At 48.8% G+C, this 25,222-nt stretch overlaps 2 protein-coding genes and 2 non-coding genes across 4 annotated transcripts in view; all 4 read left to right on the top strand.

Annotated features, from left to right (window-relative positions):
• LOC144482990 (uncharacterized) overlaps window positions 1–12,448 on the top strand; it is a 28,383-nt gene extending 15,935 nt beyond the window's left edge. Inside the window, exon 2 of the mRNA XM_078201816.1 lies at window positions 12,435–12,448. Within this exon, the coding sequence (XP_078057942.1) occupies window positions 12,435–12,448 (14 nt within the window). The remainder of the gene's footprint in view (window positions 1–12,434) is intronic.
• The window catches only part of LOC144483022 (uncharacterized), a 1,062,789-nt gene that overhangs the window by 47,471 nt on the left and 990,096 nt on the right, over window positions 1–25,222 (top strand). The window lies entirely within an intron of this gene.
• Window positions 20,201–20,272, top strand: trnaq-cug (transfer RNA glutamine (anticodon CUG)). Its single transcript has one exon. It is a non-coding gene; the product is annotated as a tRNA-Gln (tRNA).
• On the top strand, window positions 23,379–23,453 carry trnak-cuu (transfer RNA lysine (anticodon CUU)). The gene has a single exon. It is a non-coding gene; the product is annotated as a tRNA-Lys (tRNA).

The following is a 25,222-nucleotide window of genomic DNA, read 5'->3' as shown; positions in this document are numbered from 1 at the left end:
TCCAATCAGCTTGGCCTCTGCACAGTAGCACGCTGCAATTTTTTCCCATTTAAATAATAGTCAATTTTGCTGTTACTACACTTGGTCCCCAACTCCAAATCATCTATGTAAATCGTAAACAATTGCGGTCCCAACACTGATCCCTGAGGCACACCACTAGTCACTGATCGCCAACCAGAAAAACACCCATTTACCCCCACTCTTTGCTTTCTGTTAGTTAACCAATCCTCTATCCATGCTAATACATTACCCGTAACACTGTGCACCTTTATCTTATGTAGCAGTCTTTGGTGCGGCACCTTGTCAAATGCCTTCTGGAAATCCAGATACACCACATCCACAAGTTCCCCATTGTCCACTGCACATGTAATGTTCTCAAAGAATTCCACCAAATTAGTCAAACATGACCTGCCCTTCATGAACCCATGCTGCATCTTACCAATGGGACAACTTATATCCAGATGTCTCGCTATTTCTTCCCTGATGATAGATCCAAGCATTTTCCCTCCGACAGAAGTTAAGCTAACCAGCCGATAGTTACCTGCCTTTTGTCTACCTCCTTTTTTAAATGTTTGTGATTTTGTGAAACCTGTTTTTGTTGTCTGAGCTGACTGGAATTAGAGCCAGAGCAGGAGTAATCCAGGAGAATGATTTGGAGGTAAAGCAAAATCCAGCAGATGCTGGAGTTCTGAAAAGAACCGACCTGCTGAGTTTATCCAGCATTTTCTCTATTTATTATAATGCTTTTGGGACCTGGGTTTGAATCCCACCACGTTTCAATAACAATATTGATGAGCATGAATTAATTGTTGTAAAAACACATCTGGTTCTGTAATGCCCTTTAAGGAAGGAAATCTGCCGCCCTGATCCAGTCTAACCGACATGTGACTGGATTCACAAACAATTCAAGGGCTGACTGGGTAAACAGGGAATGTCACCATCAGAAAAACAGAGCCCCCTGGAGGGCAGAAGTGTTAGGACAGGTTATGGAGAGGTTAAAACTGTCATCATAGAACATAGAACATAGAACAGTACAGCACAGAACAGGCCCTTCGGCCCACGATGTTGTGCCGAGCTTTATCTGAAACCAAGATCAAGCTATCCCACTCCCTATCATCCTGGTGTGCTCCATGTGCCTATCCAATAACCGCTTAAATGTTTCTAAAGTGTCTGACTCCACTATCACTGCAGGCAGTCCATTCCACACCCCAACCACTCTCTGCGTAAAGAACCTACCTCTGATATCCGTCCTGTATCTCCCACCACGAACCCTATAGTTATGCCCCCTTGTAATAGCTCCATCCACCCGAGGAAATAGTCTTTGAACGTTCACTCTATCTATCCCCTTCATCATTTTATACACCTCTATTAAGTCTCCCCTCAGCCTCCTCCGCTCCAGAGAGAATAGCCCTAGCTCCCTCAACCTTTCCTCATATGACCTACCCTCCAAACCAGGCAGCATCCTGGTAAATCTCCTCTGCACTCCTTCCAGCGCTTCCACATCCTTCCTATAGTGAGGTGACCAGAACTGCACACAATATTCCAAATGTGGTCTCACCAAGGTCCTGTACAGTTGCAGCATAACCCCACGGCTCTTAAACTCCAACCCCCTGTTAATAAAAGCTAACACACTACAGGCCTTCTTCACAGCTCTATCCACTTGAGTGGCAACCTTTAGAGATCTGTGGATATGGACCCCAAGATCTCTCTGTTCCTCCACAGTCTTCAGAACCCTACCTTTGACCCTGTAATCCACATTTAAATTAGTCCTACCAAAATGAATCACCTCACATTTATCAGGGTTAAACTCCATTTGCCATTTTTCAGCCCAGCTTTGCATCCTATCTATGTCTCTTTGCAGCCTACAACAGCCCTCCACCTCATCCACTACTCCACCAATCTTGGTGTCATCAGCAAATTTACTGATCCACCCTTCAGCCCCCTCCTCTAAGTCATTAATAAAAATCACAAAGAGCAGAGGACCAAGCACTGATCCCTGCGGCACACCGCTAGCAACCTGCCTCCAATCCGAAAATTTTCCATCGACCACCACCCTCTGTCTTCGGTCAGACAGCCAGTTGCCTATCCAATCGGCCAACTTTCCCTCTATCCCACACCTCCTCACTTTCATCATAAGCCGACCATGGGGGACCTTATCAAACGCCTTACTAAAATCCATGTATATGACATCAACTGCCCTACCTTCATCAACACACTTAGTTACCTCCTCAAAAAATTCTATCAAATTTGTGAGGCACGACTTGCCCTTCACGAATCCGTGCTGACTATCTCGGATTAATCCGCATCTTTCTAAATGGTCGTAAATCCCATCCCTAAGGACCCTTTCCATCAATTTACCAACCACCGAAGTCAGACTAACCGGTCTATAATTACCAGGGTCATTTCTATTCCCTTTCTTAAACAGAGGAACAACATTCGCCATTCTCCAGTCCTCTGGCACCATCCCCGTGGACAGCGAGGACCCAAAGATCAACGCCAAAGGCTCTGCAATCTCATCCCTTGCCTCCCAAAGAATCCTAGGATACATTTCATCAGGCCCAGGGGACTTATCGACCTTCAGTTTATTCAAAACTGCCAAGACATCCTCCCTCCGAACATCTATTTCCTCCAGCCTATTAGCCTGTAACACCTTCTCTTCCTGAAAAACATGGCCCCTCTCCTTGGTGAACACTGAAGAAAAGTATTCATTCATCACCTCGCCTATCTCTACTGACTCCATACACAAGTTCCCACTACTGTCCTTGACCGGCCCTAACCTCACCCTGGTCATTCTTTTATTCCTCACATAAGAGTAAAAAGCCTTGGGGTTTTCCTTGATCCGACCCGCCAAGGACTTCTCATGTCCCCTCCTAGCTCTCCTAAGCCCCTTTTTCAGCTCATTCCTTGCTAACTTGTAACCCTCAATCGAGCCATCTGAACCTTGTTTCCTCATCCCGACAGAAGCTTCCCTCTTCCTTTTCACAAGACATTCCACCTCTTTTGTGAACCATGGTTCCCTCACTCGGCCATTTCCTCCCTGCCTGACAGGAACATACCTATCAAGGACATCCAGTATTTGTTCCTTGAAAAAATTCCACTTTTCATTAGTTCCTTTCTCTGACAGTTTCTGTTCCCAACTTATGCCCCCTAATTCTTGCCTAATCGCATCATAATTACCCCTCGCCCAATTGTAAACCTTGCCCTGCCGTACGGCCCTATCCCTCTCCATTGCAATAACAAAAGACACCGAATTGTGGTCACTATCTCCAAATTGCTCTCCCACAACCAAATCTAACACTTGGCCCGGTTCATTTCCCAGTACCAAATCCAATGTGGCCTCACCTCTAGTCGGCCCATCCACATATTGTGTCAGGAAACCCTCCCGCACACACTGCACAAAAACTGCCCCATCCAAACTATTTGACCTACAAAGGTTCCAATCAATATTTGGAAAGTTAAAGTCCCCCATGACAACTACCCTGTGACCCCCACACATATCCATAATCTGCTTAGCAATTTCTTCCTCCACATCTCTATTACTATTTGGGGGCCTATAGTAAACTCCTAGCAACGTGACCGCTCCTTTCCTATTTCTAACTTCAGCCCATATTACCTCAGTGTGCAGATCCCCCACGAAGTGCCTTTCCGCAGCCGTTAAACTATCCTTGATTAACAATGCCACTCCTCCACCTCTTTTACCAGCTTCCCTACACTTAGTGAAACATCTATACCCCGGAACGTCCAACAACCATTCCTGTCCTTGTTCTACCCACGTCTCCGTAATGGCCACAACATCGTAGTCCCAAGTATCAATCCATGCCCCAAGTTCATCTACCTTGTTCCGGATGCTCCTTGCATTGAAGTAGACACACTTCAACCCACCTTCCTGCCTACCAGTACCCACCCTTGACCCTGATACCTTCCCCAATACCTCACCACCCTCACTGACTTCTGGACTACAACTCCCTTTCCCACTCCCCTGACAAATTAGTTTAAACCCCCCTGAAGAGCCGTAACAAATTTCCCTCCGAGGATATTGGTGCCCCTCTGGTTCAGGTGCACCCCGTCCTGTTTGTACAGGTCCCACCTTCCCCAGAACGTGTTCCAATTATCCACGTATCTGAAACCCTCCCTCCTACACCATCCCTGCAACCACATATTTAACTGCACTCTCTCCCTGTTCCTCAACTCGCTATCACGTGGTACCGGCAACGTACCAGAGATGACCACATGTTTCGCCTTGGCTCTCAGCTTCCAGCCCAGCTCCAGAAATTCCTGCTTTAAATCCCCGTCCCTTCTCTTACCTATGTCATTGGTACCAATGTGCACCACGACTTGTGACTGTTTCCCCTCCCCCTTCAGAATCTGGAAAACACGGTCTGAGACATCACGGACCTTGACATCCGGTAGGCAACATACCATCCGTGAGTCTCTTTTGCTGCCACAGAACCTCCTATCTATCCCTCTAACTAACGAGTCCCCAATAACTATCGCCCTCCCGCTCTCCCCCTTTCCCTCCCGAGCCACAGAGACGGACACAGTGCTGGAGATCCTCTCACTGCGGCTCCCCACTGGTATGTCATCCCCCTCAACCGTATCCAAAGCGGAATACTTGTTGCTAAGGGGAACGACCACCGGGGATCCCTGCACGGACTGCTTCCTCCCAGCCCCTCTCACCGTCACCCATCTGTTTTCAATCCTCGGAGTAACTGTATTCCTAAAGCTTGTGTCTATGGCCATCTCTGCGTCCCTGATGATCCTAAGTTCCTCCAACTCCAGCTCCAGTTCCCTAACACGGTTTTGGAGGAGCTGCAGATGGGTGCACTTCCCACAGGTGTAATCAGTAGGGACACTGTCGTCGTCCCTCACCTCAAACATAGTGCAAGAGGAACATTGCACTGCCTGCACACCCATCCCCTCGAGATACCTTGCCAGTACCAGGTAGAAAGTGCAAAAATGAATTCAAACTCACCCCTACTCGCCCTTTCTGCCTAAGCCCTGTGAGCCAAAGTCATTGTGAACAACCCAGACTTCAATGGAACAACTGGTCCCAAACACAATCTCTTGCAGTTAGTGTGGCAGGGTGTGGTGAATCAGGTTTAAAAAGAGTCAAATTATATATGTTTTCTAGTTTGGACAACCACATTTAAATCTGGGACTCGGATGAGGATATGAATTGGTGTTTGGTGGTAAGATCTAAATCTGTGTATTACGCCAGGAAGCCTTAAACCCAGAGTGAGAATATTTCAAACCAGGATTCAAAATGAACGGCTGTGGAGGGTGAATTCACTCTCAAAAGAAAACAAAGAAAATTGCAGCACAGGAACATCCCTTTGGCCCTCCAAGCCTGCACCAACCACGCTGCCCGACTGAACTGAAATCCCCTCCCCTTCTGGGGACCATATCCCTCCATTCCCATCCTATTCATGTATTTGTCAAGACGCCTCTTAAAACTCACTATTGTATCTGCTTCCACTACCTCCCCCGGCAGCGAGTTCCAGGCACCCACCACCCTCTGGGTAAAAAACCTGCCTTGAACATCTCCTTTAAACCTTGCCCCTCGCACCTTAAACCTATGCCCCCGAGTAATTGACTCTTCTACCCTGGGAAAAAGCTTCTATCCATCTGCCCAAGCCCCTCACAATCTTGTAGACTTTGTCAGATCGCCCACAACCTGCATCGTTCCAGTGAGAACAAGCCAAGTTTCTCCAACCTCTCCTCATAGCTAATGCCCTCCATGCCAGGCAACATCCTGGTAGATCTTTTCTGTACCCTCTCCACCCTCTCCAAAGCCTCCACATCTTTCTGGTAGTGTGGCGACCAGAATTGAACACTATATTCCAAGTGCGGCCTATCTAAGGTTCTATAAAGCTGCAACATGACTTGCCAAAAGGCCCGCAGAAATTCTGTCTTGGGAGGAACTACTGGAAGAAAATAAATCATCCTGTACATGGGAGAGACAGAAACTGTGAGGACCATCTCCTCCAATCACAGATTCTGTCTCTCCCAGTGTTGCTACATCTGCAGAGACAGAGTCTCAAACTGGAGGAACAGCTTTGCCACCTATTTTGAGAAAAGAAGTTCACTGACTCAGCAGCCTATCGGTGATGTGTGGAGGAGTTGTGTCTTCCTGCTACAGAACTAGTTTCATAGCAGTGTGAGCCTCAAAAGGAATGATCCGACCATCGGCAGAGCTTTCCCCATTCTGCTGAACAAGTCTTGATTATTTTTATATATCTCAGGAGGTGGGGTTTACAGCTCAGGAATTTGAGTAAACAGATATTGTGAACGTACTTACAATCACTTGGGTCGTCACATTAGAAATTGAGATCCATTCATCCAGGTTCATATTCTAAACTGCTTTTATTTGCAGTTTAACGTTCACAGACAACATACAGAATTCCCGGTCAGAGCTGATCTCAGCTGGTGTAGTGAGGTTATTGATGGGTTATCAATGTAAATCCACACACAATGAAGATCAGAATCGGGAGAGACTTTTCCTGCTCCACTGTCTGAACCAGTAAACATCTGATTCAGTTAACTTGTGTCAAATAGTTAGAATTCTCATTTTGGAAAGAGAGTATGGGAGTATTTTTAAAATAAGTTAACAAAAAATATCATTCATAGATTCCAATTTAAAAGATTTAAGATATACACAGTCTTCAGTATTTGTGCTATCTTATTCAAAGAAGTAAACTAACAGAAACACAAAAGGTAATGTTACTACGTGACTACATCACTAATAAAGGAGTTACTGAGAATGGAAAACGATCCCCTGGAAACCAAAAAAATAGCCCTTAAAAATCAAAGAGTAGCTTTCCAGAAAATCTCAATACAAGCATTGAAAATAAATACTTTGTGCCCTGCAGATGGATCTTTCAGAGAATGAATTGTAGATTTTGCCCCAAAGATCAAATTAGAATTGAAGCAAAAGTTCTTAACTTTATTCTAAACAGGTTCCTGTTGAGAGTTCTTCAGTTAAGAGGGAAGATCACAGGTGTTGCTTTTAAAAAGTGACATTGCAGCCCTGAAAATCAGTGACACTTCCAGAATATTAAATTCCAGCTAGTTATAGGGTTTGTTAACATCAGCAGAAATAAAATATTGTCAGACTGTCAATACTGAACAGCAGCAAAAACAGCAAAATCCAACCCCTGCAGTCACTTGTGAACTTGTTGATGTCTCAGGAGCCATTGTGACTGAGTGAATCCCTTCCCACACACAGAGCAGTTGAATGGCCTCTCAGTGTGAGTGCGTTGGTGAGCCAGCAGGTTGAAAGACTTTGCAAATCCCTTCCCACACACGGAGCAAGTGAATGGCCTCTCCCCTGTATGAACTCGCTGGTGTGACAGCAGGTGGAATGACTGAGTGAATCCCTTCCCACACACGGAGCAGATGAATGGTCTCTCCCCGGTGTGACTGCGTTGGTGCACAGTGAGTGCTGAAGAATGCCTGAACCTCTTCCCACAGGAGGTGCAGGTGAATGGCTTTTCCTCAGTGTGAATTCTCTGGTGAGACCAAAGGCCAGATGACTGAATGAATCCCTCCCCACAGACAGAACAGGTGAACGGTCTCTCACCAGTGTGACTGCGCCGATGGTTTTCCAGCAGGGAAGGGTAACTGAATCCTTTCCCACAGTCCCCACATTTCCATGGTTTCTCCATGATACTGGTGTCCTTATGTTTCTCCAGGTTAAATGATCAGTTGAAGCCTCATCCACACACAGAACACGTGAACAGTTTCTCCTTGCTGTGAATGGTGTGATGTTTTTTCAGGCTGTGTAACTGGATAAAGCTCTTTCCACAGTCAACTCACTGAAACACTCTCACTCGGGTGTGCGCGTATCTTGCTGCTTTTTCAGTCACACTGATGTTTGAAATCTTCTCCTCCAGACAGAAGACAAACATTTCTCCTTCCACGTTCAATGTCTGAGGATATTTAAGTCCAAGTGAATCGAGACTCTGTCTGATTTTGATGTGATGTTTCTTCACCTCACCTGTAAAAGGAGTTTACAAAATGAATCACTGTCAGTCCAGGATAGAAATTTTGAACAGGCAATTCTAATTCTCTGGAACATTTCTTCCTCTCTTGTTGCCCCAAATCAATAAATTCCTGTCCCACAAACTCTCCCTCCTCCCTCGGGTGAAATCCAAACCCATCTCACCATTTCTTTTCTCCACTCCCAGTTTTCTCCCTCCCTCTCCTCTGTCTGGGTTCAGTTCTGATGTGGAGATGCTGACGTTGGACTGGGGTGAACACAGTAAGAGTTTTAACAACACCAGGTTAAAGTCCAACAGGTTTATTTGGTAGCAAACACCTAATGGTAGCTAATGGCATTTGCTACCAAATAAACCTGTTGGACTTTAACCTGGTGTTGTTAAAACTCTTATTGGGTTCAGTTCTCCAGCTGCTGTCTGCAGACTGACAATAAAACCAATGGGTCTTATTGGGGGTGCTGGGGCCTCCAGCGGGTGTTTGTGAATCCTCCCCGCCCACCTCCCAGGGTTTCCTTCCTTCCCAGAGATCAGAGTCCTCATTGATTTGAGGCCAAAGTGTAACCTCTTATTTATTGTCCCCCTCCCCCATCCTCTGATGTGAACCATCCTCCAGTGGCTGAGCCAGGATGGGGCCGTTAACCTGGGCCTGTTCCCGGGAGGGAGGGAGGGAGAAGCCCCGCAGCTGCAAACCAGGGAGCTGACAATGATTCTGAAGGGTTTGCGGATCCACAAAGTGTTTCCAAATCCTCCCAGCCACCGCCTAACGCTGACTCCGCTTCTCCGGGACAAACAAGCGCCAAGGTCAGCAATGACACTGCGCATGCTCCATATCATAATGCCCGGGCACTGATTGACGGCAGCGCCGGACCAATAGGAAGAGGGGGCGGTGCTGGAGGACCGAGCGGGAGCGGCTGGTCCTCCAACCAATCGGTGTGAATGAGGGGCGGGGCTGGAGGACTGAGCCGGAGCGGCTGGTCCTCCAACCAATCAGAGTGAATGAGAGGCGGGACCTGAAGCATGCGCAGTGCGGGTGAACCAGATAAACCCGTTGGACTTTAACCTGGTGTTGTTTGACTTGTTGCTGTGTTTACCCCAGTCCAACGCCGGCATCTCCACATCAGTGCGGGTAATGGCGACGGACGGTTTTAGTTTGGAAGCGAGAGCAATACGAGGTAGAGGGCGGCGTGCGGGGAATGATAAATGTGGCGGGTGGGTGGAGAGACTTTGTAAACATGTTGTTCAATCCCAAACCCCGGAAATGAACTTCCCGGTCACCCCCCTTTGTACCAAATGGAGCGGCAGCTTGTAGTGTTAGACCCGGGCTGACTGCCGCCATTGAGGCTGCATGTGGGAGGCCGGCAGGGATTGTGATCGGAGAGTGAAGCCCCGACGTCACAATGGAATGGGTGAGGGTGTGACGTCACAATGGAATGGGTGAGGGTGTGAGGTCACAATGGAATGGGTGAGGGTTCCAGATGAGCTGAGACTGGGCTGGAGTCGGGCGATGGCACTGACATGTGGCCCGGTGGCACAGTGGTTAGTGCAGCTGCCTAACAGCGCCAGGGACCCGGGTTCAATTCCAGCCTCGGGTCACTGTCTGTGCAGAGTTTCTACATTCTCCCCGTGTCTGTGTGGGTTTCTTCCGGGTGTTCCGGTTTTCCTTCCACAGTCCAAAGATGTGCCGGCGTTGGACTGGGGTAAGCACAGTAAGTAATCTCACAACACCAGGTTAAAATCCCAACAGGTTTATTTGGTAGCACAAGCCACAAGCTTTCAGAGCGCTGCCCCTTCATCAGGTGAGTGGGAGTTCTGTTCACAAACAGGGCATATAAGGACACAAACTCAATTTACAAGATAATGGTTGGAATACGAGTCTTTAAACGTAATCAAGTCTTAAAGGCACAGACAATGAGAGTGGAGAGAGGGTTAAGCACAGGTTAAAGAGATGTGCATTGTGTCCAGCCAGGACAGTTAGTGAGATTTTGCAAGCCCAGGCAAGTCGTGGGGGTTACAGATAGTGTGACATGAACCCAAGATCCCGGTTGAGGCCATCCTCATGTGCGATTGACATATCCATGCTCACTGCTTCTTGCCCTGGATGCAGAGAGCTGAAAATTTCCATGCAGGCTGCCAGACAGATAAATGTCTACATTACTGGAGTAAAAATGTGTGGAATATACAGACCGAATTCACTTCATTTCCTTCAGTTGCTGCAAGTCCCCAACTTCCCCCAGAATGAGGAAAGAAATGGAAAGGGGGAAACATTGATTTCCTCCCAGATGTTGAACAGAGGAGGGAGTTTCACTCGGAAGCTCATTGGACAACTTCCGCATTGTGACGTCACAATAGAGCCCTGCCTGAATCAGCCAATAGGAATCACTCTGCTCCGCGGTGACGTCTCTGGGTTCCAATGCGCAGGCCCGGGCGCGCGGACCCAGGAGCCCCGCCCCCACCCATTGTTCCCCTCCCCCTACACCTCCTTGAACCAAGGTTTCCAGGCAACCGGCTGACGGCTCCGGCAAGAGCGAGAAGCCGCTCAGTGAGCTCTCCCGCCCCCCGGCCCAGGACTACACATGTGCGAGGGAGAGGGGAAGCTGCGCATGTGCGGGGGAGAACCCACCCTCTGATCTTCATGCTGAGGTGTTGACCAATGGGAAGAGTTGGAGGACCGAAAGGACTCTGGTCTTCCAGCCAATCAGAGCGTGGGCTTTGTGTGAATGAAGATTGATCTTCAGACGGAGTCAAACTTCCTCCTGTCGCCAACATCTGTGAGTGGGAAAGATTGGATTGTCCAGCCAGTCCACCATATTGGCCGTTCGCTTTGCGTGTTGGCCAGTATAGTGTGCTCCAGGCAGGGGGCGGGCAGAGGATAAGGAGTTCAAGGCGGGCTTAATACGCGCCTTGCGGTGAGCTTTTGGAAATGTGGCCGCTGGGAGGAACGCCTTGGTCGGCGTGAAGTTTCTGTTTCAAGTGCTTGGGTTCGTGACTTGTGCAAGAACTTTTTGTTTCGGCTGGGGCTTGTTGAATGCTGCTCTCGCTGGGATTCCTGTGCCTTGAAAGGCGTGGCCCAGGTAGATGCAATCTCGGAAGACCCAAGCCAGGGAGGAGCCATTTGGGAACTATGGTTTCGGAAGGTTCAGCCGCGGAAGGTGTGACCCCAGACGGTGCAGCCCCAGTGGGTGTGATTTTGGAAGTTCTGGCCCGGAGTGGTGGACTTTGGAGGACTGTAGTTGAGCGTTGTCGACTTCGGACGGTGGAATGTTGATGGGCGAAGCTCTGGAAGGCGATGCCTCCGAAATGTTTCACAATTGTATGGTTGTTCATGGATTGTTTGTTATTGTAATATGTGGTTTTCCTGTTATGGTAGTTGGTGGTTTGTTCCGGCCCCCGTCTATTTTCTTGCGTTATTTGTGGCCTGGGGGGCATCCCCCCCTGGATAAAGTCACCCCCGGGGGGTGTGACATCCACTTGGGAAAAGTTCTGGGTGGTGAAGCCCCGGACATAGTAACACCAGAGGGATTTTTATTCTCCGGGAGAAAAATTGGGAAGGCAGGCCCGAACTGAGTACCCTGGAGAGACTCTCCCACCGCCCCGGCTGAAATTCCGGAAGGGATTCCGGATTGAGTAGGTTCGGGGTGGTTTCCCCATTTCCCCCCTCCGGCTGAACATCCGTAAGGTGTAACCCCCGGATATGAGTACCACTGGAGGGTTGCATCCCCCGGCAGGTGGACAAACCCAGGGGACGGTGCCCTTATGCTTCAGTGTTTATTTTTTGTTGTGTATAGTTGTAGTGTTGTGTTAATGTTTGTAGATTTGTAGATTATGATTTGTAAATGGAGGTGTATTTTGAGGGCAATGCCCTGGAAAACTGTAATTGATGATGAACCCTTCCGAAATGGAAGGTAGTAATTGATAAATGGATGGTGTTAGCCATCGGTAATGTATTTTTCAAATTTGTTCTTTGTTCATTTGTAATTGTTTTGTAATATCGTGTTTGTACTAACCAACGGAAAATCTTTGCATTGTTTGTGGCCTGGGGGGTATCCCCCCCCCCCCCCCCTGGATAGAGTGACCCCCGGGGGGTGTGACATCCAGTTGGGGAAAGTGTCCGGGGCACCCAGAGGGGTAGCACCGGGGGGGTTTTGTTCTCCGGGAGAAAAATTGGGAAGGCAGGCCGAATTGAGTATCCCGGAGAGCTTTTCCCACCGCCCCAGCCGAAAATCCGGAAGGCAGTCCGGATTGAGTAGGTTCGGGGTGGTTTTCCTGTCCCCCCGCCTCCAGCCGAACATCCGTCAGGTGGAACCCCCGGACCTGAGTACCTCTGGAGGGTTGCATCCCCCGGCAGGGGAAAAACCCAGGGGACGGTGCCCTGGAGGGCGGCGGATATGCTGCACTGTTTATTCTTGTTGTGTTGTACTAATGTTTGTCACTTTGTAGATTATGATTTGTAATTGGAGGTGTATTGAGAGGGCAATGCCCTGGAAAACTATGACCGTTAGTGAACCCTTCCGAAATAGAAGATAGTAACTGATAAATGGATGGCGTTAGCCATTGGTAATGTATTTTTTGTGTATTTGTAATTGCTTTGTATTAACGTATTTGTAATAAACAAAAAGAAACCAACATCTGTGAGTGGGAAAGATTGGATTGTCCAGCCAGTCCACCATGTTGGCCGTTCGCTTTGCGTGTTGGCCAGTATAGTGTGCTCCAGGCAGGGGGCGAGCAGAGGATAAGGAGTTCAAGGCGGGCTTAATGCGCGCCTTGCGGTGAGCTTTTGGAAATGTGGCCGCTGGGAGGAACGCCTTGGTCGGCGTGAAGTTTCTGTTTCAAGTGCTTGGGTTCGTGACTTGTGCAAGAACTTTTTTGTTTCGGCTGGGGCTTGTTGAATGCTGCTCTCGCTGGGATTCCTGTGCCTTGAAAGGCGTGGCCCAGGTAGACGCAATCTCGGAAGACCCAAGCCAGGGAGGAGCCATTTGGGAACTATGGTTTCGGAAGGTTCAGCTGCGGAAGGTGTGACCCCAGACGGTTCAGCCCCAGTGGGTGTGATTTTGGAAGTTCTGGCCCGGAGTGGTGGACTTTGGAGGACTGTATTTGAGCGTTGTCGACTTCGGACGGTGGAATGTTGATGGGCGAAGCTCTGGAAGGCGATGCCTCCGAAATGTTTCACAATTGTATGGTTGTTCATGGATTGTTTGTTATTGTAATATGTGGTTTTCTTGTTATGACAGTTGGTGGTTTGTTCCGGCCCCCGTCTATTTTTCTTGCGTTATTTGTGGCCTGGGGGGCATCCCCCCCTGGATGGAGTCACCCCCGGGGGGTGTGACATCCACTTGAGGAAAGTTCAGGGTGGTGAAGCCCCGGACATAGTAACACCAGAGGGATTTTTATTCTCCGGGAGAAAAATTGGGAAGGCAGGCCCGAACTGAGTACCCTGGAGAGACTCTCCCACCGCCCCGGCTGAAATTCCGGAAGGCAGTCCGGATTGAGTAGGCGGGGTGGTTTCCCCATTTCCCCCCTCCGGCTGAACATCCGTAAGGTGTAACCCCCGGATATGAGTACCACTGGAGGGTTGCATCCCCCGGCAGGTGGACAAACCCAGGGGACGGTGCCCTTATGCTTCAGTGTTTATTTTTTGTTGTGTACAGTTGTAGTGTTGTGTTAATGTTTGTAGATTTGTAGATTATGATTTGTAAATGGAGGTGTATTTTGAGGGCAATGCCCTGGAAAACTGTAATTGACGATGAACACTTCCGAAATGGAAGGTAGTAACTGATAAATGGATGGCGTTAGCCATTGGTAATGTATATTTTTCACATTTGTTCTTTGTGTATTTGTAATTGTTTTGTATTAACGTATTTGTAATAAACAAAAAGAAAGCCGTTCGCTTTGCGTGTTGGCCAGTATGGTGTGTTCCAGGCAGGGGGCGGGCAGAGGATAAGGAGTTCAAGGCGGGCTTAATGCGCGCCTTGCGGTGAGCTTTTGGAAATGTGGCCGCTGGGAGGAACGCCTTGGTCGGCGTGAAGTTTCTGTTTCAAGTGCTTGGGTTCGTGACTTGTGCAAGAACTTTTTTGTTTCGGCTGGGGCTTGTTGAATGCTGCTCTCGCTGGGATTCCTGTGCCTTGAAAGGTGTGGCCCAGGTAGATGCAATCTCGGAAGACCCAAACCAGGGAGGAGCCATTTGGGAACTATGGTTTCGGAAGGTTCAGCCGCGGAAGGTGTGACCCCAGACGGTGCAGCCCCGGTGGGTGTGATTTTGGAAGTTCTGGCCCAGAGTGGTGGACTTTGGAGGACTGTAGTTGAGCGTTGTCGACTTCGGACGGTGGAATGTTGATGGGCGAAGCTCTGGAAGGCGATGCCTCCGAAATGTTTCACAATTGTATGGTTGTTCATGGATTGTTTGTTATTGTAATATGTGGTTTTCCTGTTATGATAGTTGGTGGTTTGTTCCGGCCCCCGTCTATTTTCTTGCGTTATTTGTGGCCTGGGGGGCATCCCCCCCTGGATGGAGTCACCCCCGGGGGGTGTGACATCCACTTGGGGAAAGTTCTGGGTGGTGAAGCCCCGGACATAGTAACACCAGAGGGATTTTTATTCTCCGGGAGAAAAATTGGGAAGGCAGGCCCGAACTGAGTACCCTGGAGAGACTCTCCCACCGCCCCGGCTGAAATTCCGGAAGGGATTCCGGATTGAGTAGGCGGGGTGGTTTCCCCCATTTCCCCCCTCCGGCTGAACATCCGTAAGGTGTAACCCCCGGATATGAGTACCACTGGAGGGTTGCATCCCCCGGCAGGTGGACAAACCCAGGGGACGGTGCCCTTATGCTTTAGTGTTTATTTTTTTTGTTGTGTACAGTTGTAGTGTTGTGTTAATGTTTGTAGATTTGTAGATTATGATTTGTAAATGGAGGTGTATTTTGAGGGCAATGCCCTGGAAAACTGTAATTGACGATGAACCCTTCCGAAATGGAAGGTGGTAACTGATAAATGGATGGCGTTAGCCATTAGTAATGTATTTTTTCACATTTGTTCTTTGTGTATTTGTAATTGTTTTGTATTAACGTATTTGTAATAAACAAAAAGAAACCAACATCAGAGAGGTTGTTTCTGTAGTGAAGTGGTTGTCACATTTGCCTGACACGCGAAAGGTCCCCGGGTCAGAACCGGGCGGAAATGTTAATTTGGTCATTCCAGCATCTGAAAGTGGGAAGGGGGAGGAAGGTGAGCTGTTGCCTGCCTGCCTGCTGTCCGGCCTGCCTGCCTGCCTGTCGTCTGGCCTGCCTGCCTGCCGTCTGGCCTACCTGCCTGCCGTCCGTCCGTCCACTGGTGGGTGCTCTCTCCCTGGAGGGAGAGAGGACATGGAGTGACTTTCTTTCTTTTTTTCTTTCCATCTGTGGGAGGGAGGACTGCACGTTTCAACATCTAGGGACTGAGTGGTTGGGCTGGTGCCCTCATCATCAGAAGGTCGGTGCCTGAAAGGGAGGGAGGGGGGCGGTTTGAAGTAAATTTAGACTGTTTTTTCCATCTGCAGTGGGGGGGGGGGGGGCGGGTGAAGACACCCCAGACTTGAACTGTTTGCGCCCGAAAGGGCTGGAGGAGTAAAGTCCCCCACCCACTGCTGCTGCCCCCAACACTGACACCCCCTCCCCTCTTTCCCCCTGACTGGGGCACCGGCCCCCCTCCGTGCCTTGTCCCTCGTCCTCCCTCCTGCTCCTCCGACCTCCTCTCTCCTCTCTCGCTCCAGGGAGAGAGCACCTAGACCCCCATCCACCTACCCTACCCTCCCTTATTTTTCCCTCCTCTTATACACCCTGCCGTACATCTGGGCAGTCTCAGGGTGGGCATAGCACTCCCTTGATTACTATGGAGGCGTCGCCGGTGGCAGGGCCTTCTCGGCCCACCTATGCGGGCGTGGCGGCTGCCAGAGCCCCCGCCGCTCCCAAGGCCCTGCCACCTTTTTCGTTGCTCACGCGGCAACTCGGGGTTAAGTGCTACGCCCACCCCGACATGTCTATCGAGGCCTGCGTTAAGGCAATGGCTGGGGTTGTCGGCCCCTCAGCCATTGTCGCGGCCTCGAAGATGTACGGCCGGGCCGTATTCTTTTTGAAGGCGGCCCTGGAAAAGGGGCTCACGGTGGGCGGGACGTTCCTGGCGGTGGACCCTTTGGAGGCCACCGCCCACAAGATCATCATCTCGAACGTCCCGCCCTTTCTACCCAGTGAGCTCCTCCTCCCCCACCTCCATCCACTGGGGGAGGTCAGGTCCAGGGTGGTGCCGATCCCGCTTGACCTTTGGGACCCCTCCCTCCGCCATGTCTACTCCTTTTTGTCCATTTCTCCATTTGTCTGCCTGACCCGGGAGGAGGTCCTGGAGGGAGGGTTTAGTATCCGTTCCACCCAGCCGATTACAACCCGGAGTTCTTTTTCAGGATGCCGGGGGACTGGGGCAACACCCCAATGTTCGTGTCCCCGTGCAGCGGTGGCGAGGAAATGGTCCACTCGTCCTCTCCGTCCCGGCCTTGGACGCTGGACATCCCCGACCTTAATCCTGAGGTTGTACCGGACCTGGGGGGTGTCCAAGCGTCTGGGGCGGAGCGGGGGACTGAGTCGCCGCTGCACGCGGGCCTGCAAACCGGGGAAGGTGAGCCCGGGGGGGAACCCCTCCTCCGCCGATCCTGGGGGTGGGATCGGGGAGGGGTTGGGGCGAGTTGGCGGCTCCGTGCCGCCCGCCGTACGTCCTGCCGCGGGGGACTCGGAGTTGAGGGGTGACTGCCCTGAGGAGGTCAGCGGCTCGGTGGTGGGCACGGGGGCACTTTTGGAGTCTGCCCAGAGCGAGGCGGGGTCTCCCTCGTGCCTCCCACCGAGTTGTCCCTCGTGCGGATTCACTGTCTGGAACACGGTCGCCTCGTGATGCTGCTCCCCAACCCCCACCCCACCCTCACCCCCCCCAACCCCACCCCCCGCCCTCCCAACCCCCCCACCCCACCCCCCCCCCCCCCCCACAACCGTAGGATTCACTGGTTCACGGGCTCCGAAGACTGCCCTTTCTGCGGCCTTGTGGAGTCCGTGGACCATGTCTATGTTGTGTGTCTTAGGCTGCACTCCCTTTTTGTTTTCCTAAAGAACCTTTTAATGATGTTTTGTTTGCACTGCTAACCCCTCTGACAATTTAGCATGGCCAATCACTGAATCCACACATCTTTGGACTATGGGTGGAAAGCGGAACAACTGGAAGGAAAGCCGCGCAGACACGGGGCAAATGTGCAAACTCCACACAGAGAGTCACCTGAGGCTGGAAATGAACCGGGGTCCCTGGCTATCAGGCAGCAGTGCTAAACCCTGAACAACTGTAGCAATACTTCAAAAACTTCAAAACTTAACTCCGTGTTGAAGGCTGGAAGGAGAATGTGACAGTGGGTAATTGGCAGTGTGCACATTCCTGTAATCAGTTACTGGGAGGATCAGGAAGATGAGATGTCTCGATCTCTTTATACTGTCATCTCTCAACTCCATCTCCTCTCAGTACCGTGTGTCTTACATTCCCTGCCCCTGCTTTCCAGATATAGCTCGGGCTCACTACTTGTCTCTGTCTGCATTAAGCAGCTAATTGACCCTGGGAGCTGGACGGTCAGAGGAAGCTGGAGAACAGAAACAGGAAGAGAAGCGACATGATAGTGTTTCGTAAATGACTTGTATCACTTGCTCTCTGTGATGAATGCCTGCCGTGTGTTACCCTGTAAGTTTCACAGGAGCCACAGTGATGGAGTTGGTGGGTTTTGGAAATTGAAAGTGTCACATGGCACCTTGCGGGACTATTTCACCTCACTGTCGATTTCATGTTCCAACTAACAGAATTCGCTGTTTTCATTGGCTGAAGCAGTCACTTGTGTTCCATCTAAACATTAAACTTTGAAGGAGAAACATGCTCTGGTGAATAAAATGACCAAAATAACATAAAAGGCAGGTGGTCCACATATAAATGAGTGTTTTAAAGAATTTGTATTAACTTACCTGATGGTCTAGTGGTTAGGATTCGGCGCTCTCACCGCCGTGGCCCGGGTTCGGTTCCCCGTCAGGGGATGTCAATTTATTGCTGTACCCTGTACAACAATCCCGCGTTACTTCCGGGTCAGCACCAGTTCTATCGCAATTAGTATCAGGGAGGTTTCCTCCTTTGTGTCTGAGTTGGAAATGTCACATGTCAAGAATTTTTTAAAAAGCGATGGACTGGAAAGCGCTGACGATAGAGATGGTGATGCGGGGTAGAATTTGGCTGCCAATGGAGTGGATTTCATTGTTTCCACTGACACAAATATCGTGCAGATCAGGGTCCAAATCTCGGGCTCAGTGACAAGAAAACCTTTAACTGAATTAAACAGCAAACTTTCTGACCTCCAGTGAAATGGAGGCAGTTTTCACTCAGAAACCAGTAACGGTGAGATTAACAGCGCGGGATGGAGAACGACTCAGTTTTAATGGTGAGACTGCGGGTTGGAATGGCGAGCTGAAGTTCAACCAGAAATGCGGCAAAGTTTTAAAACAATCGCGCTCAACTTGGGGTTGGAACCCACGGTCCATTAACGGTGATAAATTCATGTTGTTCAGCAGAATTACCACAACGTGATTTAATCACAGGTTGATACTAACACTGCCCTTTGAATGCAGTGGGCTGCAGTAAAATTGAATGCAGTAGAAAGGACGACACGTTGGGACAGTTGTTAGAACTGATGCCTCACAGCCCCAGTGACTAAGGTTCAATTTCTCGGGTTACTGGACATGCGGAGTTTTCACGTTCTTCCCGTCTGCGCGGGTTTCCTCCTGGTGATCCGCTTTCCTTTTCAAAGATGTGTGGGTTAGGTTGATTGTCATGATGTGGAGATGCCGGCGTTGGACTGGGGTAAACACAGTAAGGAGTTTAACAGCACCAGGTTAAAGTCCAACAGCTCCTTCTTCAGGTGAGTGGGAATTCTGTTCACAAACAGGGCATATAAAGACACAAACTCAATTTACAAAATAATGGTCGGAATGCGAATACTTACAGCTAATCAAGTCTTAAAGGTACAAACAATGTGAGTGGAGAGAGCATTAAGACAGGTTAAAGAGATGTGTATTGTCTCCAGACAGGACAGCCAGTGAGACTCTGCAAGTCCAGGCAAGCTGTGGGGATTACAGATAGTGTGAGACATGAACGCAATATCCCGGTTGAGGCCGTCCTCATGTGTGCGGAACTTGGCTATCAGTAAAGAGATTAAAAGGGAAGGTCTGTGATAGAGAGCATAACAGGATGGATTAACTGAAACAAGGAATGATGGACAAGGGCAACATTGGGTGGTTCTCATTATTTTTAAACTTTGCTGCTTTCCTGGGTGAACTCCAGCTCTCCATTCCTCTGGCAGCGTCACCAATCAAACTGAGTCTTTCTCTATCCCACTTTGTTAATCTCACAGTTACTGCTTTCTGAATGCAGATTGCTTGGAATCAGTCTAAGTTAAATAGATTACTGCTAAATTCAGTGAGAAGTTTCTTGTCATTCAGCACGATATTTTTATCCAGAAATGAGTGATATTTCTGTCAGTGCAAACGGTTAAATCGACCCATTACCACCCAGATTTTACCTTATATCAACATCTCCAAAGTCGGAAGCAAAAATACAAATCTCACACCATTGTTTCTGGCAGAGCTGCTTTCGAGCAGAAAGTATTGGAGGTTTCTTTATCAAAACATTTAAATCTTAATATATCGAAGCCAGTCTGCGACCCTGAAAGGGCTGAACCCGAACCACTGGATCACCAGGATCTCATCTTCCTGATTCTCCCAAATACTTATGACAGGAATGTGCACAGTGTAAATTATCGACATTCATACACTCCTCCCTGTCTGTTAAGACATTAAATTGTTCATATTTTCACACTGGCTCCAGTGTGACGAAAGCAGAGCTGTGACAAGCTGATGTTGTTCAGCATTTTTAACACAACAGGTTTGTAAAAGTTCGATGCGAACATTGCTCTTTAAACGTGGTGAGCTACAGTGAAATATAATGCAGTTGAAGGTAGCTTACTCATTTTTGCAGGAGGAATCAGCAAGGGCAATGTAAATATGAATTGCTGTGGGTAATTGACGGAATTGTGCAATGGGACTGATATTTCGCCCTGTTGTTCAAATTGGCACAGGTACTGAGCGACCATTTTCAGATTGCGCCCGTGTGTTGGGTTCCGTGGTGTAATGGTGAGCACTCTGGACTCTGAATCCAGCGATCTGAGTTCAAATCTCGGCGGAGCTTTGCTTTAATTTGCAGGTGATGGATATGCTGAAGGGCGTTGAATTTTCTCACCAAGTCCGAATCGAGAGGACAGTTTGTCAGCCAGTTCAGCTGCTGTTACGATGCACATTGCTGAACCTCTGGCGCCAGATGCCGGCAACATTCGTGCTTTTCATCTTTTTGCGACTCTTTAACTCCTCTGTTGAAAGATAGAAGCAGTTGATGTCGCACAATAACAATTCGATTTAGAGTCTGGCAATTATTGAGCAAAATGTGTGTGTGTGCGTGAGTGCGTGAGAGAGAGAAAGAGAGTCAGTGCGTGCGTGTGTTTTGGAGAAAAGACTGCTGTCGATTCCATGTTGTAATGGTTCGCACTCTGGCCTCTCGCCTCCGAATTCTGGTTTAAATTGGGACGGATGAGTGAATGAGTGACACATGTAGGTGGACCCCTTGCCCACTGTGGTTTCCCTGCTTCTCAGCCCTTTGTGTTCTTGGGCAATCGTTCTCTGGAGCTGATGCAATGGCGCCAGGAGAGTCATTCGCTGCATCGTCTGCAATGTGATTGCGCTGGAATTTGCTGAAATTTCCTCAGTGTTTAGTTTTCCACTTTCTGAGAATTAAAAATGAAATGCACGTGACCTTTTTCATTCAATGTGGCAGCAACTGCAAGTAGGTCAAATGCTTTGAGTGACCATTTGCAGCCGGCTGCTATGTTGTAGGTCCTCTGGTCTAATGTTGACCACTCTGAATCCAGCGAACCGAGTTTAAATTTAGGCGGACCTTTGCTCTTCTTTGCCATTGTTGAGGATTGATTTGTCGAAGCATCTTTTATTTAAGTTCCTCATAAAGCAGGAATCGGGAGGACAATTTGGCAGCCAGTTCAACGTCCAGTGCAGTGTACCTGGTGGATGGTGTTCTCAGGGTGCGATGATGGCATCCATATCGAGATTCGGCACATCTTGCAGAGGTTGGAGTGGCAGAGTTGTGTGGTGTTGTGGCGCTGTTCTCCTGAAGGCTGTGTATTTTGCGACAAACATTGGTCTGTTTGAAGTTGCGCGGTTGTTTGAAGGCAAGTAGTGGCGGTGTGAGAATGGCCTTGGCGAGATATTTATCTTCATCGATGACATGTTGAAGGCTCCGAAGAAAATGTCGTAATTTCTGCGCTCTGGGGAAGTACTGGACGACGAAGTGCACTCTATCAGCCATGTCCTGTGTTTGGTTTCTGAGGAGGCCATTGCGGTTTTTTGCTGTTGCGCGGCGGAACTGTCGATCAATGAGTCGAGAAACATGTCCTGCTGTTACCAGGGGGTGCACCTCATTCCACTGATCTTTGCCGACTTGTTGTGTTTTATGTTGTAATAAAACCAGTATTGATAATAAAAACAGCAGAAGTCGTAAGTTCTCAGTAGGTTTGGCAGCAGCTGTGGTCACATCACTGTGCTCCTGTGTCTCCGAAGATGCCCCTGTATTGTTGTGTGTGTGTGTCCCTGTGTCGCTGTGTCTTCCCCCGAATCTGTATATGCCCCTGCATCTGTGTATGCCCTACGATCTCTCTGTGTGCGCACCTGTATCTGTGTGTGTGTGCCCCGGATCTGTATATGCCCCACGATCTGTGTGTGTGTGTGTGTGTTTGTGTGTGCTGCTGACTCTGTGCGTGCCCCTGAATCTCTGTATGCCCTACTATCTCACTGTGTGTGCACCTGGATCTGCGTATGCCCCACTATCTGAGTGTGTGCTGCAGAGTCTGTGTGTGCCCATGGATCTCTGTATGTCCCAGTATCTCTGTTTGTGTGCTCCTGTATATGTGTGTGCTCCTCTATCTCTGAGTGCCCCTAAATCTGTGCGTCATCCTGTATCTGTGAGAACTCAGGCATTTGCATGAGTGTGCGTTCCTGTATCTGGAGGTATGTCACTGTATCTGTGTGTTTGCCCTGGTATCTTTGTGTCTCTCCGTGTGTGTGTGTGCGTGTGTGTGTGCGTGTACATGTGTGCGCGCACTTCTGTGTGTTTATGTGTGTGTGTGTGTGTGTGTGTGCCCCTGTATCTGTGCGTCTATGTCTCTGTATCTGTATGTGTGTCCCTGTATCTGTATGTGTGCCCCTGTTTCTGTATGAGCTGTTCCTGTACCTGTGTGCGCGCCCCCGTATCTGCGTCTGTATGCCCATGTACCTGAGTGTGCCCATGTACCTGAGAGTGCCCATGTAACTGTGTATGCCCCAGTACCTGTGTGTGTCCCTATAACCGTGCACACGGCAGAATTGGTTTATATGGGGTTTGGTTTGAGAAACCTGAGTACACGCTGCAGGGATTCGATCAACATAACACACTCACAAGTAAATCAAGACTTTTTAAACATATGGACATTCACTTTATCCCAATTCGCCAATTCAAAGGATCCCATGATTTTGGATTCAGACAGCTGCTGTGTGTACAGTCATGATGTGGAGGCGTCATTGTTGGATGGGGTGGGCACAGTAAGAAGTCTCACAATGCCAGGTTAAAGTCCAGCAGGCCTTTCTGCTGTCACAGGTTTTCGGACCGCAGCGTCTTCATCAGGTAAGTGCTGTGTATTTGGGTGTCACGGTTGCAGAGTGGTTAGCACTGCTGCTTCAGGGAACCAGAGAGCCGCATTCGATTCCCCGCTCGGATCACTGTCTGTGAGGAATTCGCACGTTCTCCCCATGTCTGCGTGAGTTATCTCTGGGTGGTCCAGAATCCTCCCACTGTGAAAAGATTTGCGGGTTAGGTGGATTGGCCACGCCAAATTGCCTCTGAGTGCCTAGCTCGAATAAATGCATGGGGTTATGGAGATAGTGTCTGTGCGGGGCTGTGGTCGATGCACACTCGATGGGCCAAATGGGATTGTTGGGATGTTGTAGTATTACTCATGGGCTGTACATGTCTGCCCCACTCCCTCTCGCTCTATGTTGGTATGGACATGAAGCTGGGACATGGAAAATGACAATGATGTTATTGATGATTGAGAAGAATGCATTGTAACCCGAGCGATTCTGTCGGTCGATTCATTGCAAACTTTGGAATCAGAACAATCTGAGACACCAGATGGAAAAAAAACACATATTTGTCTCCACGCATTTTGGAATTTGGAATGGTTGCTGTTGCTGGTGCCCGGCTAGCTCAGTCGGTAGAGCATGAGACTCTTAATCTCAAGGTCGTGGGTTCCAGCCCCACGTTGGCCGCGGCTGCTTTTAAACTTTGCCGTTTTCTTGGGTGAACTCCAGCTGTCCATTCCTCTGGTGATGTCCCCGCTGAAAATGAGCCTTTCTCCATCCCGCTTTGTTGATATCACAGTTAATAGTATATGAGTGAAAACTGCATCCAGGAGTTCGTGCTTGTTTCAGCGAGGAGTTCCCTTCTCATTTCGCCTGAGATTTGGATCCAGATCTGGGATATTGTGTCAGTGGAAACATTAATCATCCCCATTGTCATTCAATCACTCCAACGTTACATCCTATCACGAGGCCGTTTGTCCTTTCCTCCTATCCCTCTCTATTTTACTTGACTTTGCATTTGTTTGTAAATCATTAAATCTCTAATTCTTCAGGTTTGGATAAAAGGTCAGCGACTTGAAACATTCACTCTGTCTCACTCTCCATAGACGCTGTTTGTCCTGCTGACTGTTTCCAACATCTTATGTTTTGAGGTGGGATTTGCAGCAACTGCGGTATCTTGTTTTTGGGTCACAGTGGATCAGTATTCTCTGACTGAACTTTACCTGTTTAAATTATTTAAGGGCTGAGGTTTTAAATAATGATACACCAGGGCATGTCACCCTGTTTGACATGAAATGAAGCAAAATGAAAGTAAATAATTTCATGAAATATTACGAAAGCAATATAGGGATGGCCAACAAATGCTGCTTGTCAATGCCAGCATTTGTTGGCCATCCCTATTTCCCCTTGAACTGCGTATTTTGCTGGGCCATTTCATAGCACAGTTAACAGTCAATAACATTGCTGTGGATCTGGACTCTCATATTAGCCAGAGTCGATAAGAATGGCAGATTTCCTTCTGTACGGGACCAGGTGAGTATTCACGACAATCAGAAAAAAATACTTCATTATTCAGACTAATTGTCATTTCAATTTCAGTTCTGTGTGTGTGTGTGTGTGTGCGGGGGGAGGTGGGGGGGGGGGCGAGGGGTGGGGGGGGGGGGGGGGCGGGGATCTGGACCGTGTTCCTGGGCCTCCGGATTCATACGTCAATGATTTTACCACTATGTCACCGTCTTCCCTCAAGAATGTAAGTGTAAATCCTCCACGTGGAATCAAACCGGGTAATTTCACATTGGGAGAATCATTCTGACCTGTGGACTGTGGAAATCAGTTTCAGACACCCTTGATACAGTGGAAATAACTAGACATCTCTTGCTCTCATTTAAATACAGAAACATGTGGTGAATCCTCAGCGGCACAGGCCCAATCTGCCGGGGGGAGATACACTTGAACCGTTCAGATCACTGATCTTCCGTCATCACTGGAAAGAAGTTAGGGACGTCACAGATTTCAAAAAAAATCAGAGGCAAGGAAAGGGGGAGTGGTACGAAAGGAAGGTAAGGTTTGCAATCATGTGGAAGCAGAACAGATTTGATGACAATACGTATGAGGCTGAAAAGGGACAGTGATGGGAATTGGAGAAGTTAAGGAACTAAAGGTGAGTCATTCTGTATCTGTTATCTATTTCTGCTCTGATTGGAAATGTGTTGCTCTGTTGATCCATTTAACTTCTCTCCTCCACTGAAAATTCTCAGGAACACAAGAACAGAAAATGTTGGAAAGTCTCAGCAGATCTGACGGCAGTTGTGGAGAGGGAGCAGAGCTAACGTCTCGGTTTGGCTCTATTCTCTCTCCACAGAGGCTACCAGACCTGCTGCGATTTTCCAACATTTTATGTTGGAACATTTTATGTTCTTGTTTCAGATTGAAGCATTGACAGTATTTTCTTGTTTTC

Source organism: Mustelus asterias, unplaced genomic scaffold, assembly GCF_964213995.1.
Source record: "Mustelus asterias unplaced genomic scaffold, sMusAst1.hap1.1 HAP1_SCAFFOLD_44, whole genome shotgun sequence".
In the NCBI taxonomy this organism is placed as follows: domain Eukaryota; kingdom Metazoa; phylum Chordata; class Chondrichthyes; order Carcharhiniformes; family Triakidae; genus Mustelus; species Mustelus asterias.
The sequence above is the reverse complement of the archived record's forward strand: the minus strand, read 5'-3'. Positions and strand labels throughout refer to the sequence as shown.